General features: G+C 37.4%; 4 protein-coding genes across 5 annotated transcripts; 1 reads left to right on the forward strand and 3 right to left on the reverse strand.

The window, feature by feature from the left end:
- Positions 1-1,664: 1,664 nt before the first annotated feature.
- LOC120001757 (MLP-like protein 329) lies at positions 1,665-2,815 on the reverse strand. Its single transcript, XM_038850208.1, has 3 exons — positions 2,560-2,815; positions 1,891-2,149; positions 1,665-1,852 (listed from the first exon to the last, which is right to left on the reverse strand). Coding segments are annotated over exons 1-3 (444 nt in total). The 5' UTR covers positions 2,744-2,815; the 3' UTR covers positions 1,665-1,851.
- Positions 2,816-4,051: 1,236 nt separating this feature from the next.
- On the forward strand, positions 4,052-6,435 carry LOC120001419 (RWD domain-containing protein 1-like). Of its 2 annotated transcripts, none has more exons than XM_038849741.1 (3): positions 4,052-4,313; positions 4,559-5,368; positions 6,086-6,435. In XM_038849741.1, the coding sequence occupies exon 2, from the start codon at positions 4,581-4,583 to the stop codon at positions 5,325-5,327; it is 747 nt and encodes a 248-aa protein (XP_038705669.1). In that variant the 5' UTR covers positions 4,052-4,313; positions 4,559-4,580; the 3' UTR covers positions 5,328-5,368; positions 6,086-6,435. The 2 variants fall into 2 exon arrangements, with proteins under 2 accessions (XP_038705669.1, XP_038705668.1); XM_038849740.1 differs by having other exon boundaries at positions 4,054-4,313; positions 6,110-6,411.
- Positions 6,436-8,146: 1,711 nt separating this feature from the next.
- Positions 8,147-14,379, reverse strand: LOC120001418 (protein ESMERALDA 1-like). Its single transcript, XM_038849739.1, has 10 exons — positions 13,786-14,379; positions 13,245-13,314; positions 12,114-12,181; positions 11,884-11,972; positions 11,182-11,379; positions 10,146-10,350; positions 9,862-10,029; positions 9,256-9,423; positions 8,987-9,177; positions 8,147-8,812 (listed from the first exon to the last, which is right to left on the reverse strand). The coding sequence occupies exons 1-10, from the start codon at positions 14,158-14,160 to the stop codon at positions 8,650-8,652; spliced, it is 1,695 nt and encodes a 564-aa protein (XP_038705667.1). The 5' UTR covers positions 14,161-14,379; the 3' UTR covers positions 8,147-8,649.
- A 3,345-nt stretch (positions 14,380-17,724) lies between these two features.
- LOC120001420 (10 kDa chaperonin, mitochondrial-like) lies at positions 17,725-18,626 on the reverse strand. The gene is made up of 3 exons (XM_038849742.1): positions 18,377-18,626; positions 18,132-18,271; positions 17,725-18,005 (listed from the first exon to the last, which is right to left on the reverse strand). Exons 1-3 carry the CDS (start codon positions 18,479-18,481, stop codon positions 17,957-17,959), a joined length of 294 nt encoding a protein of 97 aa, XP_038705670.1. The 5' UTR covers positions 18,482-18,626; the 3' UTR covers positions 17,725-17,956.
- Between the last annotated feature and the right edge of the window lie 221 nt (positions 18,627-18,847).

Here is an 18,847-nt window from a genome sequence, read left to right on the forward strand (position 1 = left end):
TATAACTTGTTGCTATGATTTCTGGCCCCATATTGGTGCTTTCTTCTTTTTAATTGGTAATGCGCATTCCCTTATGATTACATATTTTGTCAACTGATCTTGATGTATTTACATTAATTTCTTGGAAAGCATGTTACATTTACTAGCTGAATTTTTTTTTGACCATACTCTTCTCGAGTTTTCTTGTTGAGAGATGAAATTGTTGTTGTTAATTGCATCTAAAAAGCCTTGTGGGTTTGTGGTTTAGTAGAAAATCTAAGTAGTTAGGGTCTGTGGCGACCCCCCGGAATGCTCTCCAAATCTGGAAGTAAGAAACCAAATCTAGGGCTTTCAACTTTGGCCTTGAGTTTTCATGATTTGGTGATGGAAGCCTTGGAAGGTAGGGTAGAATGGGTGTTTGTTTAATGGGAAAGGATGTAGACAACGGACTAACTGGGAAAAATTGGAAGCGTAGGGAAAACAAATTTTCTTAGCAGAGAACGGTAGGCCTAGGAAATGGATGGAGTTTTTTTCCCTCCTTCTCTTCCCTTATAATCTATCTATGCTATGAAATTGATACATGTGAATTAAGTATGAACCAAATGAAGAGGGTTGGCCCTCTTTGAGAGGATTTGTTTGGGTTTTTATAATTGTAGGGGTTGTCTTGGTAATTGCAGGTGGGTTAGTGGATTTAGGAAAATACGCTGTCGTTTTATTTTTTGTATACATTTTTAGTCTTGGGTCATAAGACGGGCGAAAAAACAAAGAGAAGTGGGGGCCTTTTGGACCGAGAAATGCTTGAGGTTTTTCTTTTGTTGACAAGGTTTTTATAAAGGCCCAATAACGAAGAAATTGATTATCCGTTTGTGCTAAGAGGAAAAGATTGTTTGTTTTTTGTTCAATAAAAAATTAGATTAATGAAATAAAAATGTATAAAAACATGAGTGTGTAATATGTTATATTTTTTAAAAAAAAAAGGTTCAATAATATATTCATGAGTCAAACTTTTACGTATTTTCTATTTATTATTTTTTGAAAATTTTAAAAAATATTATATATCTCGGAGGAAGACGTGAGGCTACTATTGTTTTACAATAACATATTAACAGCCAATCTCAATCACTATTCTACTCACAAAAGATACACATATCAAAATAATAGGAGTTGATAACTAGATGTTGATTCTAAATATATTCGTAGAAAGTCTTAAATGGTATTAAGGAATTGAAATTAATTTAATAAATCTAAATTCCTTAATTTCTTTCCATTAATCCCCTTTTTTCCCCTTCAAGTGCGGCTCCCACTTGCAATACAAAAGGGGAAGGGAATCCAACAAGATCAACTAGAGTATTGGTGATCATGATGAAGAATCCAAAACAATATGCTTAGGTATGAACTAGACATGACCTCTTGCATCACAAGACAGCTCGAGTAAGAACATCCATGAATCACAGAAAACAGGAGACTGGATGAAATATCGTCAAAACTCATCTCTCAAAACATATATATTTGCTGGCCGGCACCGAAAGAAGAATTGCTATTGCGATACAAATCTTGATGTAAATTTCCGAAAGGCTTCTTATCCTCCATGTTTTAGTCGGAGATTTTGAGCCGTGTGTCTATCATTTCACCACCAAGACATCTTGAATCTAGTGTGATGTATGAGGAAGAAAAAAAAGTACAGATGTTACTCCAATAACGCACTTATGTTGACGACTTCCATTTTTAAAGATTAATAATACAGAAGTAGCACACCATACACCAAAGCATATTATAAAAGTTGATCGCAACAAGGATAAGCATAATACTATCGCACACAGAAGAGGTGCGTCGGTCATGTACTCATTATTCATCACAACTTTCATATATATATATATATATATATATATATATATATATATATGCATTAATTAATTTGTTGGATTGAGAATGTGAGCATCGATATCTTTGACGATATTCACCAGAAACTGCAAGTAGTGATTCGGAGCGGGAGTGTCTACGGTGCGCTTCTCGTACTCAATTGTAATCTTGACTACACCTGGATTTACATCAACGATGATCTTGTAGGTCTTGTAAAGATCCAAACAATGTCCCTCAACAGCAACAAGGGTTACAATCTCCTTTTCGTCATCCAATATCACCTTTTCCTTCAACACCTCAGCCTTTCCATCTGTACATACACATACACATATGTATATATAGTGAATTAGTGATTCAACAGCAGTTGGGGGAGAAATCCGCATGTCCGCAGTGGGAGAAGCCTAGTTGATTAGTCACCTCTCCCACCTTTATGAGTTTAAAGTCCTATGACCCACGAACTACAAGAACCTGCCACAGTCCGACGGCCCAACCAAATATAGGCCAAACGGGGCTTTGGCATGGGCTCGCGGCCATCGGAGAAATTATGTAATTTTTCAATAAATGATCATAAAAAAAAATTTACTCCTTCAACCTTTTACTCTTTTAGCCTCTCTCATATGAATTTCTGGTTCCGTCCGTGCAGGCGGATTTCTCCCTCAATAAACTGGCACTCCAGTTTAGTTACAAAAGAAAAAAGCATGTGAATTGATGTAAGCTTACCTATAGTGTACTTCCATAGCTTGATTGATCCATGAGTTTCCCAGTCACCTTCGTGCACCTCAACATGGTGTATTTTGTCGGAAGCAGCTTTTGGGACAACGTGATTTTGGCTCCTGACAACGCTATACACCTTCTCAGCTGGGGACTTGATCTCCACTTCGGCTTCGATCTTTTCAGTAGCCATTTTAATTTCCAAATATACAAAGCAGTGTCTGGAGTATGAGGTTTTTGTTTTCTTCGCTTACATCTCTCCTCTCTATAAATAAAAAAATTTGTAAGTAGTAGTACAGTGTTAGGACACACAACTCCTTTCGTGGACAGCTCATCACATCCCTTTACTGCCATTATTGCACGCAAATGATTTACACAACTCCTCTAGATCTCACATAAAATTGGGGCCCGTGTATTAAATAATAAATTAAAGTAGACGTGAACACTCGTGATCCACGATGAATTGACATAACAAAATCAAATGATATATAAGTGCATATCGTTATCAATTGCAGACATGTCACATGTGCGTGATCATTGAAGTATTAATTTCAAACTGCCTTTTAAAATTGTGGATATTAAACCCGACCATGTGTCCTCCGTCTGACCACAAATTCCACCAAAACAATCGTACTCATATTTTACCCACGCGATTCATTCAATTGTTTTCTGTAATAAATCAATGATGGGGGCCTTGTTGTTTTTATAATAATGCTTGCGCTTATCCCTTTCTGCTGACACAAAATTGATTGCGAGGAGCCGAGGGCACTTAATTTTCAATCTGTGTGTTTGACTCCCCCAAATCCCAAATAAGGTATTGTGTATTTTATTTGAAAAATTGATCTCGCAACTCAGTTGATGTATGTATGCTCAATAAAGATCTGGCATATTTTATTTTAGAAAATAATCTCGGCTGCCCCCACTTGAACCAGGTCGATGTATGTATGTACTACCAACTAAAATTTCAAAAAATAATCCTATCTCCCCAACTTGAACCCATGAGCTCTTGCAACGCTTAAAAAAAAAAGGACTCCGTTTGGAATGATTAGGTTTTGGTCCAAATGCTTGAGAGTTGAGAGTTGAGAGTTGAGAGGTATTATCTGCTCTAATGGATCAGATCAACAATATATTTTTGGGTTTTCCAAGCCCACTAGAGGAGCAATCTGGTCCAATCTATTCATCTTGTAGAAATGTAATTGAGGACCCAATTATTGTTTTTAATGGGCCAATACACCTTTTCAATTGCATGAGCCCAGCCGGAAGGATTCTTCTCCGTTTCTCCATTCTCCAGTTCACACTTCACAAAGCATATTTAAGAAAAGCAAATCCTAATTGCTTAATTCAAAAGGGCTCAAATTGAGTTCTTATGAGCCAATAGACGCAGTCCAAATGGGCCCTTAAGAATGACGAAAGACTAAGCCTCGTTTGTGTATGAAGGCCCATTAATTTTGGGCCTCAATTTTTTCTCAAGGCCAGCCCATATATTGAATCCAAGGAACCCTAGAAGGGAAGAAGACACATATTCGCTTAACAGCCGCTTCTCTCTGGATCAAGCAGAGGGATCAAAAACAACGAGTGGTCTTCTTCAAGTTCTTCATGGCTTGTTGAAACTATCGACCTCTGCCCAGGTTGGGATTACAAGGGTAACGTCGAATTACACGGAACCTCGTTTGACTGCCACCAAGCCGACTTTCAGGTCTTGTTCGATTGTAGAGAGACGAGGCTTTTGTTCTTCGATCTACCACAACATACCTCCAATTAAGGTAAAAACTTGAACCCGTGAAACTCAGTCTGACTTGTATCTTGCAAACTTAAAGCTTTGAGGGCTTAGATTTTCCAGGAAGAATGTAGAGAAGAAAAGAATGATTTGATGGGTTCAAACTCCAAATATCTATGTATGCTTGAGTTTGTCTTTGCTGAATCCAGTAGCCGAATTTCTCTGTGTTTGATTTATGTTTGATTTCTCACTCTTGTTCATTAGTATTTAGTAATATGGGTAAACCTGCAGGCAATCCCTTCTAGGCATAAAGATGACAGACTATGCACAGGAACAAGCAATGGAAATTGAAGCATTAGAAGCAATACTTATGGATGATTTTAAAGAAATTCATTCTGGTGAGAGTGGGTTAAATACATCAAAACCGTGCTTCCAAATAACATTATCTCCACAGGATGATGAGTTAGATGAATCAATAACAACTCCAGTTCAGTTGGGTTTAGTTTTCTCACACACTGAAAAGTATCCGGATGAACCACCTCTTTTAAATGTGAAGAGTATTCGAGGAATACAAGTCAATGATCTTCGAATTTTGAAGGAAAAGCTTGAGCAAGAGGCATCTGAGAATCTTGGTATGGCTATGATCTACACGCTTTTCACGTCAGCCCAAGAGTGGCTGTCCGAAAGTTTTGGTGAAGATGTGAATGCGGAGAATGTTGAAGAAGAGGTGGCAAAAGATGATGTTATCATACCCCATGGAGAACCTGTTACTGTTGACACATTTATGGCATGGAGAGAAAGATTTGAGGCCGAGTTGGCGCTGGAGCGAGCCAAATTGATGCCTGAATCTGCACTTTCTGCTGCCAAGGAAAAGAAGATTTCTGGCAGGCAATGGTTTGAAAGTGGAAGAGCCAAAGGTGCAGTCCCAATCAATGAAGGATCTGATGATGAGGAAGATGATGAAGAAGTTGATTTTGATGATGATGATTTTGAAGATGATGAAGAAGATATGCTTGAGCACTATTTGGCCGAGAAACCAGACTCATCTCATGCAACATAAAATCCTGAAACTTCACATGGAACAGTACTGCTGAACTTTATGTGAGTACTAATTAATTAAGATCAATTGTGGGTTTGCGAAACAAAATTCAAGATGGATAGTGATCAACCGACACCACTTTTTCAATATCATGCATAGACGTCAGCACTTGATAGTTGTTTACTATATATATAGACAATTTTTATGTATACACTCATGTTTCTTTTGTTTGCAAGGTCAAATAAGGATTCTTTTCTACACATGAGAAACATAGATACATATACATTGGAAGGATAGGATACTGCATCTGCTAGCTTCCGCCTTATTTTATATGATTATGAAGCTTGATCACAAACAACACACAGCACAAAAACCATCTTAGCTTAGTGGCTATTACATATGGATTGATATGCAGACACATATAGCCTTGATTTTTTAGGCTTTGACAAGGCTTTCAGATATTTTTTTGGCAAGTTCAATCATATATTCCAGGTAATGGTCTGGTGCTGGAACATCTTCTCTAAGTTTCTCATAAGCAATAGCCACAGATGCCAAGCTGCCCTCACCCTTTGGTGTCGCCTGAAACACAGTCTTATAGTTTGTGTAATATTTGAACACATCCCCCTCCAACCCTACCAAAGTTACCATCTTCTTCTAATCATCCAATTCCACCTTCTCCTTGAACATCTCAAGTCAATATAAGCTATGTATCTGTCTATCTATATGATCTATGTTTATATTTAGATTGTGGTATATTATTATCTACTACATATTTCCAGAGCTTGACAGAACCGTGTCTCCAGTCTTCTTCACGCAGATCCACAGCTTCCATGTGATTTGGAGCATGCTTTGGAACATGAAAGACTTGGCTTTTGAAGACGGTGTAGAATTAATCAGCAGACGCTTCGACCTCAAACGAGATCTCCATCTTTCTTTGCATGTATGTTGCTGTTATTGCTGCCATGGTTTCCCTGTAATATTATTCTCTTGTGATTAAGCAATAGAGATGAAGTTGGAAGTTCCTTATAAAGAGGTGTAGCCAGTATTAAACTCTGACACTGCATTATTGCACATTTGGCCCATAATTCTAAATTATTTATCAATACCCTCGGAAGTAATTTTACAGGTATGAACTGAACATATGGTGTGTGGTTCAAAATAGGGTATTTTTACAGTGTCAAGGTTTACCCTGCTCTTTTTTGGTGCAAACTTGATATTCATGCCATTGATGTCCTGTTGAATTTTTCGTATCCGAATAGGTGTGAGCAGGTACTGGAGTAAGTTTTCCCCTTTTATGTATTTATAATAGAAAAAAAAGAAAGTGACCTTAGTGGCTCTTGCATATAATGTATCAGATTAGCCCTAGACACACAAGGCAATCCTTAATTCAGGCCTTCATAATGGCTTCAGAGATACTTTTGGCAAGTCCAATAATGAACTCCAGGAAGTCTGGGGCTCCAACATTGTCGTTGAGTTTCTCAAAAACAATTGTCAGTGTTGCCAAGCAGCCATCACCCTTAGGGTCAAACTGATAGATGGGCTCCTAATGCTTGTAGTAATTGAAGGGATCTCCATCAATACCCACCGGTTTAACAATCATATGCTCATCATCTAATTCCGTCCTCTCCTTGAAGGTTCCAGTTTTCCCATCTATACATGCAAAAAACATATCAATGTTAATTTCACTAGAAAAAAAATTATTTATTACCAAATACAATTTAAAGATGTAGAAAATCCAATTAACGGGTGCCCTAACAGCACTTGCCAAAGAATATAAAAGAACGTAGAAAATCGAAAATTACATGCAAATAATGATAAGAACCAACATACATTGTACGTACCAATGACATAATTCCAGAGCATAACAGAGCCATTTGTCTCCCAATCCCCTTCACAAATCTCAGCACTTTTTGTTAGGTTAGGAGAATAATCGGCATGGTGGATGCATTGCTTTGCGAAAGCATTATACAACTTATGAGCAGGAGCCTTAACTTGGATCGTCGTCTCCAATTTTCTTTTAGGGTATGTTGCAATTATTGGTACCATGGGTTTGGTTTCCCGAGAAAATAATGCAGAGAAGGGTGGTCTTAGTTAGCTAGTGAAAACAAGAGACTAAAGCTCAAGGAAGATAAATTGGATTTGTGGCTTATATAGAGGTCTAGCAGTGATTCATGCAGGCTTAATATTCGAAGATGAGAACTGGGTAATAAGGAAGTAGACCTAAATCTAACTAGTTGCTAGCAATTAGGTCTCTCTTTATAAAATGAGAAGTTGTATTGATTGTCATTTGATGCACTCGTATCTCAATTAAAGAAAAATTAGATTAGATTTTCTTTTCTTTTTTATTGATTAACTCAAACATTGTTTATCTTCTTCGATGTTTCCTCTTTTTGTCTTTTGATATTTTCCTCTCTGGCTCTGGGTTTGTCTTGGATCTTCAGAAAGATAGAAAGAAATTAAACTCTTTAAGTTAGAAAAAAAAAACCACATAATCCTGCTTTGAAGAAAAAATGGAAGAAATAAAACACGTAATTCTATTTTACGTTCCATTTATTTTTTTTTTTGTTTTATTAGCTTCTCGTATTTTTTTCCCATTTTCGGTTTTCAAATGATTTAATGTTTCCCGTATATTCTAGAAGGGACAACCAAACATGTTTTTAGGGTTATTATCTGTTTTCCGAATGATAAAAAAATAAAAAACACATAGAAAACAAATATACCAAATATAAAATGCATGGAAAATATTTTGAACGGAGGGACATGCAATTCTGCAGGATTGCAACTAGTAGGATCCTAGGAAGGGAGAAAAAACGGAAGTGAGAAAAAGAAAGACCGGAAAATTAGGCAGAAAGAATAATTTACCCTGATTTCTATTCAGTGTAAGAAACATCTTGTTTCTAGTATAACAATTGGATTAAACTCAAGTAATTTACAAATATGGCAAAAACCCCACAAAAGAATATGGTGGTAAAACCACCGCAAAAGAATATGGTGTCTCATCTCACGGCCTGTTAGACACAGCAGCTGCAGCAGAGTAACGCTTAGTCAGTGTCAGTATCCATGGCCATGTCCAGCAACTCTTGCGATCTTTCTTTCTGTGTTCTCTGGCGTCATATACCAAAAAAAGATGTGTATCCCCAGCAATCCAATCATATGGGAAGTAATCATATCAATGTCGCCTCCATCAAAATCAGGCTCCCAAAATTGAAATATACACCCCCTCAAGTCAATATATGGAAGGGGAAAAAATAAAAGAATTACAACCCATGAAAATGGGTGTCAGCAGCACGATGAGCTCGCAAGATCACATGCAAAATCGCCCCAAAATCTTCCTCTTAATAAATCACCTCGCCGAAGACGATTTTGAAGCTTCCGTTCTATTAATAGGACACATGCAGTCTGGACAAGGAAAAGAGTACATAGAGTCATTTGGCCTTTTCAGCTCAAATCCCTTGCTATCACTATGAGACCGTATGCTCAGCATTTGCCGCTTGAAGTTCTTCCATCTGATAATGAGAAGAAAAAAAAATCCAACAGTGTTCATCGAGCGTATCATGAAAAATGATCACATTCAATGGGGGTCAAAGTTACTCAAATTTGCCTCACATTTAATCAGTATAGCTCACAACTCATGAAACACGCTATTTAAGTCAATCCAAAACAATGAGGTAAGTACATACGCAATATTTGGATTGTGAAATAGTAAGGCTAACTTTCGCTTGTCTGGCTTGATGGTCTTCGAATGCCCACCAAACAAGTGTCTCCTATGTCCCAATAGAAAATGAGGAAAGTTTCCACCTTGAGTAGTCACAAACACCTCACTGTGAAGACAAACAGTATAGTCTATAGCAGCCATCCTTGAGGAGAAGTTCTGAAAGCATGAAGAGGGTCAAATTTAATAACAATGAGCAAACACAGTAATGAAAAAAAAAAATCACAAATGAATCACCTTGAATGGAGCAAGTTCATCCTCAGATGCCAAAGTTTCCTTTGTTTCCAAGTGAGGAAACATCTCCAATAGTGGGGCCATATTTTTTTCTGCATTGTATATCTTTCCTGAGGCCAAATAGATATATGTTTTCTTATCAAAGCCCATCCCCCTAAGCATCAAACCAACCTGATTAAGGAACGAAAACCATGGAAAAAATGTTATTCTGAGGATAAATCCTTCCTACAGTAGCTATACTGTCTATGCATCCAACAACCCAGGAACATTGACACTAAACATAAAATGGAAATCAAGCAGCATTCCCAATACAGCGCCTGAACACCTAATGGACCAGGTGTCCACGTCCAACAATTGCTATAAATTAGATAGATAAAAACACTGCTATGGCCTACAGGGGCCAACGGCCCCAGATGCCAGGAAAAGATCATGTACTGATAATATAAATAATGACCAGAAAACAAGAAACACACTGGCCTTGAAACAAGAAACTTAATGTGTAAGTTTGTTATAAACAAAAGAAACAACAAAATCTACGGTTCAAAAGGCAATAAAAGTTTAAATATCATAACAGAATCTACCAATGCAACTGTTCGGTAGCAAAATTACCTCCAAAGGAGTAAGGGGGCATTTCCCATTAGTCCTGATTGATCCAGGACGTATAACCCGACCAGGTTTTGTAAATTTTCCTTTCCAACCTCTTTCCCTTGCTGCTTTCATTTCTTCTTTTTCTTTTTCTCCACCATCAAATACACAGCAAGAGAAAGCAACCATGTCCTGCACACAGTAGAAGATAATATGCCTTTTCCAGCCAACACGGACACGTAATTTAATTATCGATTGGTATTACAAACACCAAAAGCATCACTGCCAATGCACTTATTCCTACAAACCTCTTCAAAGCGAAGATGAACAGAAATGTATTTGCCACTATTCTTTGCACTTCGTTCTTTCATTCTGGAAACTAAAGATTCTCCTAGAGATAATATTGGAGTTGAAAACCTCAGCGCTTCATAGTTTGCCAAGCATCTAAGTCGCTGTACAGCATGAGGAGCGTCAAATGACAATCGATTTGCAAAAGGAGAGATCCTTATAACCCTGCAACACTCACCAAGCAAAGACATACTTAAAATGTTAACAACCATAATATTGCACCCTGTTCATAAATCACCACATATAAACGTGGCCGGATGTGTGACACTATAATAACACCACCAAGTATCAACACTATAAGAACTGTGCTTATGAAATACAAAATGGAAAACATTATATTAGGTTATTACAGCGGATAACTATTGGTAAAAATTTCGTACATACATATAAGCCCATAAATCTTGTAAATGAACAATACAGTACAGATGAAAATGATGATTCACAAATCGAGATTTAAAATCATAAAACAAAAGAGTAGATAAAATGGAGAAAGATTACCCTAAAAAAGGAAACAACTTTTGTGCATAAAGGTCCCACATTGGAGACAAGGCCTAGCTTAAGGTCAAGTAAATGGTGTGGCCAAATACAATAAGTGAGGAATTAAAGCTTCTCTGTCTTAAGGCAAGCCGAATAATATGCAACAATAATACTGATCTCACTGAATATAAAATAGAAGATTGTAACTGTAAACAAGAAAGAACAAGATAGAGTTTACTTTGAGTGAAGCTTGACACATACACTTAATCATATCCACCAGCAAACTAGGTTAAGCAGCTAACAATGTAAGTTTCCTAAAACTGCATAAACAGCCCGAAAGCCTTGTGGTATAAAATGGAAAACTATGTAACATCACCAAAGAAAGACAGTTCACACAAATAAACATATTAAAATCAATAGCATAATAGTGCTAATCTCGGTGCTAAGCAGAAGCAGGATAAACAATATTGAAATAGAGAAGCATAACTACAAGACTACAAAAACTAATTTATGTCTTACTTCTCTTCTAGCAGCTTCGGGAGAACAGCATCCCTGTAAAACTGAATGGTTGACCAGGCTTTGACTCTGAAGTTGAAAACATTGGTCAAGTTGTGATCAAAACGTTCCATTAGGTATCCAGGAACCCTGTTAACCACCCGCACATCATTTTCCAAAGTGGTGATGAAGTAATCTTCATCATAGATGTCACTGAATTTACTGAAAAAGCAAAGCCCACAGTCAGCAAATTTTTCAATAAACACTGAAAGAAAAGGCCCAGCAAGATCTACTGAACCAGAATTTTCAGAAATTGTTCACAATCAATCAGCTAACTAAGGTCCACATAAGCCAAAGATTGGAGGCAGCTTATAGAAATAAATGCATCTAAAAGTCAACTGACCAATGTTATGATAATCCCCTAACAAAAATTTACAAGGACTTTGCTCATCAACATAGTTACCAGGAACTCATGTGGACCTAATACAGAAACATCTGGCTATGGAGTGCTAATCTTAGACCAGTAAAATCAAGTTCTTCAATTGCCTAAGAGCCCAACCTCAATCAAAAAGTCACTTGTCAGTTCATGCAGGCCAACAAAAACTGTCATAAGACACTCAATTCTCATGTTGGTAAAGTTATATCTGTAATATTTACACTTCACTTTCCCTCATCACAGTATAAGCAGCGGACATTTAAGACTAAAGAACATTAGTACCTACTAACCTAGGATCTCTCCATATGCTATGGAAGTGGAAATTAGGGATTACAAGAGTTGCGTTAAGATAGCCCGCCACAGCAACTGCATTGCATATCTACATAGAATCCACCAAAACCGTGTATATTATGTAAAAGATAATCCGGTTGTCAGTCAAGTAGGTTTTATAAAGATAAGATACAGAAGAATTAAATGTATATAAAATAAAAAAGAATAATAGACGAGAAGCAAAACCCACCGATGTCCTCTGCTGATTCAAGCCACCATTCGCCTCAATAAATATGTAACCGTTTGACTCGGGTAGGACTGTCACGATAAATACCACAGGACACATTAAAATTATATTAACATGCAGGAAATATATACACACATTCAGGTAAAGGTGATTATGCAAAAAAGCATATTAAAAACACAGAGAATATAGAAAAGGAAGGTGAGCTACCAATTCGATACAAAGCTGAGCTTCTTCAAGAAGAAATGAAAACCAAAATTCCAACATCATCGAAGTTGCAGTGAAGTGTTAACTATGGTGAAGCAAAAAAGTTGATTGAGTAGTGATTCTTTTGGAGGCATGATGAAGATGGGGACAACCAATAAGAGGAAATGGAGGGTACTATGGTGCTCATCATGAGTCTGTGGTACAGATAATCAGATATGTTAAGTTTTCCCTCTCAGTCTTTTTTCTCTTATCAAAATAAAATTTCAACTCATAAGCAAACATAATTTCCAGCTTGATTATGCTATGGTGTAAGAAAAACCAAGAAAAGTACATTAAAAAGCTAAAATGGCATATTATCTTGATTAAGGACTCCTAAACCATCATACCATAACCATTTCAAAATAGAAAAACCATCATGTTTTTCTTTGAAGAAGTATTTGAAACCAACTAAAACGACAACAAAGTGTAATCCTAAGCCTAACTCTTTCAAATGCTCCAACTTCCTTAGCCAAACAAATGACAAGCAAAAGCAATTGACGTATGAAACCACGCCTCACAATAATCATGACTGGTATAATAGCTTTTGAGCGAGTATACTAAAGGCCCACTTCACTGCAATCTTACTTTAATAATAACTGACTCTAATTAGAAAAACTCTACTCTCATGCTACTCTTCCAAACAAGTCTTCACCGTATATATGTATAGGGACAATAATCATATATCAAAACTGTGTTGCAACTTCGAAAACTCACAGCCATGCACCCTTTTACACCAAGAGGGATATAATTGCAAAAATTTTTAAAAAGACGGAAGGAAGTTATCTACACTAGCACATTATTTAGGTAATTTTACCATAAAACGAATTTAATCAATAAAGACAAATAACCTAAACAAAAATGAAAGAATGTGATGAATATCATAGTTCATACCTCCTGATGACTTGTTCACACATGGTCTCCACTCACCAGCTCTATAGGCGTTTCTCCATACTGTCGATATCTAAACAGATTTTTTGAACTTTTTTCAGATCCAAGCAGCAAAACAGATGAAGGAAAAACTTAGTAAACTTAAGATGCAGATTCACCCGCCAGAGTACAAATTTCAATGAATAACTAGAGCCAGAAGCCCAGATCAAAATCACTCTTGTAAATATTTGAGCACACAACCATTTCATAGAGAAATCAGAATTATTGATTCAACAAGGCTTAAGTCGACTACCAGATGGAATAGTTGACTTGATAACAAGATTGCAGCTACTGATCTAACATAAGTGCAATGCCAGCTAACTACGCATCACTCCCCCAAGTTTCTCAAACCGACCTCGAAATTTCAAATTAGAAATCATAAATTCATAATTGCTACAGCCTATAATTGCCACAAGATCCACAATTCCAGATTGAATCGAATCCGAAATAATCCACTCGTCCCAAGAATAATATAGTAACAGAACAAATATAAGCGAAAACTCACCGCATCAGCAGTGGAATTGTCCGCATCCATCTGAGGGCGGAGCTTCTCATAAACCTGGGGACTTCGATACACCGAGCCAGGAGCCGGACGATGACTAATAGTCGGAACGATATCGAACGAGACTGTTCCCATGTAGAGGAGCATACCGGATATATATAAGAGAGGGGCGAAGAGGAAGATGCCTTGGCGCCGGAGAAGAAGGGATAGAAAAAGCCAAGCAACACGGTGGGCAAGGGTGGCGGCACGGCCTCCGGGCGGATGGCCCGGGGAGAACTTTCCAGTCTTCGCCCGTCGGAGGCGCGGCGACCGTAGCGGGCTGGAAGGAGGGGAAGGCGTGCTGTGGCCGCTGCTTGAGAGGCGGTTATATGCGTGCATTTGAGAAAGATGGTCTTAGCTCGGTTTTTTCTACGGTCTCTTCGTCTCCGACCACGGCGTCTTCATGGATGAAGTTATTCACGGCGGCGATGCTTCGTAAACGAGCGAGAGAGAAAATTAAAAAAAAAAAAAAGAGGCGAAATTAGAAAGAGAGAAAATAGGCGGTGGTGTTTCGCTTTGCAATGATGCCACACAATAGCAGAAAGAGGGAGGGTATGCACGTGCTCCGAAACGATACGTATTTGAAGCGACGTATATTTTTAATACCGATTCTTGTTTTTTTTTTTTTTTAGGGAGAAGTAACGATTTGGCGCCTGTACTTTCGAAAATGGGCCAACTAAGCCCTTGTACTTATTTTCATGTCAAAGAAGCCCTCCTACTTTGGACAGTGGACCACGTTAGCCCTTCTGTCCCATTTTCCGTTAAAACGTGTTGACATGGCATAAAATGTATTGACATGGATATAATTAGGTGACATGGCTTTATGTTAAGTAAAAATAAAAAATATGTGTAAAATTAAACCTATTTTTACAAAATTAGAAACAAAGAACCCTACAAAATTAGAAACAAAAAATAGTGCGCCATTCCTCTTCTTCGTACAAGAACCCTAGAAACACAGATTGTGCCATTCCTCTTCTTTGTTCTTCGTTCTTCTTGCTTCTTCTTCGTTCTTCTTGGTTATTCTTCGTTCTTCTTCGGTCAATCAGTTGCAAAGGTCTCAACTCTCACTTTTCCAGGTACGATTCTTCTCTCATCTCTCACTTTTGTGTTTCGAATTTCGATCTTGCTTTGAAATACGATGATGCGTTTGAATGATATCTTCCATTAAGCTATCTTTTCATGCTTGTTCTTGCTTAGATTTCACTTAATGAGTTTCGATTTTGGAGAGCCATTCAAACTCGAAAAATATGAAACCTAATTTTAGGGATTTCGGGGATTTCAATTTTTTGTTGATTCTGGGTTTTGATTTTCAATTGATTTTGTTGTATAGGGATTGAAATGATGAAAAAATCCAGAGCTATTAGAAGGAAAAAGCAAATTTCAACGCATGAAGAATTTTTTCCCAATGCTAGTAGTGATGGTAGCAGTGATTCAGAAAATGAAGAATTACTCCCTGAAGATAATTCTTCAGAGGATGATGAAGAAGTTCTGGAAGCGAGAGAGAAGGTGAAAAATTACTGTAGAGGATGGAAATCAGTGGCTTTACTAAATGAAAGTGACAAAGAAGATGATATTACCGTAGGAGCTGGTGCTACTGAGGATGTTACTGCAGATACAAGAGATGATGAAACAGGTGATGTTGAAATGGATGGTAGTGATGTTGAATTGGATGCTGTCGATGCTGAACTGGATATTGGTGGTGACTCTTAGATGAGGACTGAATATTTTGACTATGCATTTCATGTTTAAACTTTTAAGATGTGTTATGTTAAACTTGTATTGAGACTTATGGGTATCAGGCTATTCTATGTGTGTTGTTTCATGTTATGTTGAATTATAATTGAAGGACTTTGTGTGTTATGTGTTATTTGATAGGTTTACTTTTTTTGATCTGGATTACAGGGCATTTTGGAACTGACAGAAACAAAGGGTTGAATTGACCCATTTTTTACAACTATAAGGGCTTATTTGACCCATTTGTGAAAGTATAAGGGTATCAATATATCGATTTCACAAAGTTACAAAATTAAACTTGTAAAAAATTTAATGCCACGTGTCATCGATTAATTGGTCAATGACAAGTTGGAAATACACGTGGAATATCAAAAAATTAAAAAAAATGACATGTCATTGACTAACTGACATGTCAGCACGTTTTAACGGAAAATGGGACAGAAGGGCTAACGTGGTCCACTGTCCAAAGTAGGAGGGCTTCTTTGACACGAAAATAAGTACAAGGGCTTAGTTGATCCATTTTCAAAAGTACAGGGGCCAAATCGTTACTTCTCCCTTTTTTTAAAATGAAACACAATCTTAAACCAGTATTTAAAAATTTTAAAATGCCATACAGAGTAACTAAAAATATATGTGATAGATACCGAGCCACGTGTTATCACCCTAGTGATCAGGTTCGAATCCCCCTCCCCATTTCAATATATACATATATATACACACAGTAATTTCCACCAATGTAGTGGACTACTAGCATGGAACAGAGTGAGTAGTTTGGACTTGGAGCACGATCTTAGAGACAACCAGATGAAGATGGGTTTGTTCACCTTTAACTGTGCTAACCATGTGAGGAAGATTTTTTATTCAATTAGAACATGTACATACTTTTTGTCATTCTCTCATCCTGTAGTTGCCTTGCTGCATAATCAAACAAATTGCACACACATTCGATTGGTGCATATCAACAATAACCTTCTCTTCTCATTGGATTTGCAGAACGTGAATCAAAATCAATCATACTAAAATTAAGCGTAATTATGGTATCCCACGCAAACCAAATGACAATATCTATACCTTAAAGCAAGCATGTCTTCTAAGAGAGCAAATCCCACAAGAAAAGTGTTGGAGGGCTTAGGTTATATAAGATGGATATCACAGGTGCTACAGGGATGGTCATTCAATACCTATACCTTAAGCAAGCATGTCTTCTAAGAAAGAAAATCTCACAAGAAAAGGGTTGGACGGGGTTAGGTTATATTAGATGGATATCACAGATGCTACAGTCTGGTCATTCAATAACATGACTTAGTAGCATACTAAAGTCAAAAACTAGTACAGAGGCTCAAAGCAACTACACTTTATACAATGAAGACAGATAATTCATCCAAGAATCATAAAAGTGAAGATCCAATACAATGAACTTGCATCTGGTTATGAGTAGAATCCATTTTCTTCTTTTCGAATTAAAAGGCAATATTCTTCTTCACCAAACATCTAAGTTTCTAACGCAATTATTTTCCACTCATACTTGAAGAAAAACAATTATTGCCTCGTATCAACTTCAATCATTGATTATCATCAGTTATAGACATAATTCCAAACATTAATCAGCAGAATACCATAATATGATAATAGTCGATCAAAGTAAAACAATCTTAAATAGCAAGTTCAAACTACTACTTCTGAAAACACAAATTCCCATTTAGAGCCATAAATCAATGGCTCTTGGCCAGTGAATCATAGTGCCTTTCATCTGGTCCTCCAATCAGTTACATTTGACATGACATGTGTAACCTTTGCCTACATCTACCATTCTACTTCTTTATGACCCGTTTTTTTAAACCATAACTACAGAAGTACATAAGTAATCCACAAAACTACCCATCTGCACAGAGAACCGAACTAAGATAAAGAAACACTCCAAAACATAAATCAAAAACGGCAAGTGATTACCAGTTTCCATCAAAGGATTGATGTCATTTGAAAGTAGCATTGCCTACATAAGCACAAAGAAAAAACCAGAGACAATCAAAGAGTTAAACATCAAGATATCTTCTATCTTCTTTTACAAGATTGCTACTCTTCCCTCCAACCTATTCATGAACAACTGTAACCCTCCTATGATTGCAACTCTTTCCACCAACCTATGATTGCACAGTACATAAAAAAATAAACAAGACAACATTTTCTCTAATTCCATACCCACAATATAAGCAAACAATGAAAACAGAACATGCAAAGGTTAGGGGGAAAATAAGCCATAATCATCTAACTCCAGAGAAACATTAAATAATTGTGAGTACCATTATCATTAATCTATTACATTGAGTCCAACCTAACACCCCCATCCATAACCTCCAAAACAAACCCCAGAACAATACCAATAAATGGCTTATCCAATATTTTAATCATGCAGAGTGCCCAATATGTCATCGTCCATAAACAAAAAGTACCTGTAAAAGAAAACCCAGCAGTCCACATACACAAAATAGTAATTATATGCATATAGTGATACAAATTGAAATAACACTGAAATAAAAATAAATCACGAAGAATGAAGGGCATCAAAAAACACATACTCTTTTTCACCAAGCTTTACTTCAGTGCCACCATAGTCGGGCAAAAGCACAGTGTCGCCTTCCTTAACAGAAACAGGAATAACTTTCCCTTCTCTGTCCCTTCCTCCGGGACCCACAGCCACCACTTTCCCCGAGTTCAGCTGCATCCACACCAATTCAATCAGAACCGTCCGATCCATCATGCACATCTACAAATACAAGCAACTATAAAGATTCGTATGGAGCAAGAAAAGGATAATACTTACCTTGGAGGACTTCTCAGGGAGGAGGATGCCCGCGTTGGTTTTGGTGGGAGGGACGATCTTCTCGATCAGGACACGGTTGAGGGTTGGGAGAAGGCGCTTCGCCATTGCTAAGATCTCGTTAGTGCTTGTGTTGAGCAAGCACTTTGATCTCTCTTTAGAACTCGGGGATGGAGACGGAGACCTTGCTCTCGATTGGGATAGAAGTTTCCCGGCCGTAGGGTTTTAGCAGAGAGTGTCTAGGGATTTAGAGAGATGTGGGCCTTGTTGAGGAGAGATTTGGGCCCATTTAGAACTCAAAAAATGCCAGACTGGTAAGAAGAGGGAGAGTGGGCTTTGGGACTGGCAAAATGACGGCCCAGGCCGTGATTGGACCTCTATTTTGAGGTTCCAATGTCTTTTAATTAGGATGTTCTAGCACTTAGCTAATGTATTTGATTGCATTTTAGTTTAGTTTTACACTTACAAATGTTT

This window comes from Tripterygium wilfordii, chromosome 7, assembly GCF_013401445.1.
Source record: "Tripterygium wilfordii isolate XIE 37 chromosome 7, ASM1340144v1, whole genome shotgun sequence".
NCBI classification, from domain to species: domain Eukaryota; kingdom Viridiplantae; phylum Streptophyta; class Magnoliopsida; order Celastrales; family Celastraceae; genus Tripterygium; species Tripterygium wilfordii.

Excerpts from the sequence above, each read along its gene's own strand:
- LOC120001420 (XM_038849742.1), bottom strand. The coding sequence starts at position 18,481 with ATGGCGAAGCGCCTTCTCCCAACCCTCAACCGTGTCCTGATCGAGAAG. Across the intron at positions 18,272-18,376 it reads TCCCTGAGAAGTCCTCCAAG|CTGAACTCGGGGAAAGTGGT; the intron begins GTAAGTATTATC and ends GTGTGGATGCAG. Across the intron at positions 18,006-18,131 it reads GTAAAGCTTGGTGAAAAAGA|GTACTTTTTGTTTATGGACG; the intron begins GTATGTGTTTTT and ends TTTCTTTTACAG.
- LOC120001418 (XM_038849739.1), bottom strand. The coding sequence starts at position 14,160 with ATGCACGCATATAACCGCCTCTCAAGCAGCGGCCACAGCACGCCTTCC. Across the intron at positions 11,380-11,883 it reads AGCATATGGAGAGATCCTAG|TAAATTCAGTGACATCTATG; the intron begins GTTAGTAGGTAC and ends TTGCTTTTTCAG. Across the intron at positions 9,178-9,255 it reads ATGAACTTGCTCCATTCAAG|AACTTCTCCTCAAGGATGGC; the intron begins GTGATTCATTTG and ends TCATGCTTTCAG.
- LOC120001757 (XM_038850208.1), bottom strand. The coding sequence starts at position 2,743 with ATGGCTACTGAAAAGATCGAAGCCGAAGTGGAGATCAAGTCCCCAGCT. Across the intron at positions 2,150-2,559 it reads GCTATGGAAGTACACTATAG|ATGGAAAGGCTGAGGTGTTG; the intron begins GTAAGCTTACAT and ends GTGTATGTACAG.
- LOC120001419 (XM_038849741.1), top strand. The coding sequence starts at position 4,581 with ATGACAGACTATGCACAGGAACAAGCAATGGAAATTGAAGCATTAGAA.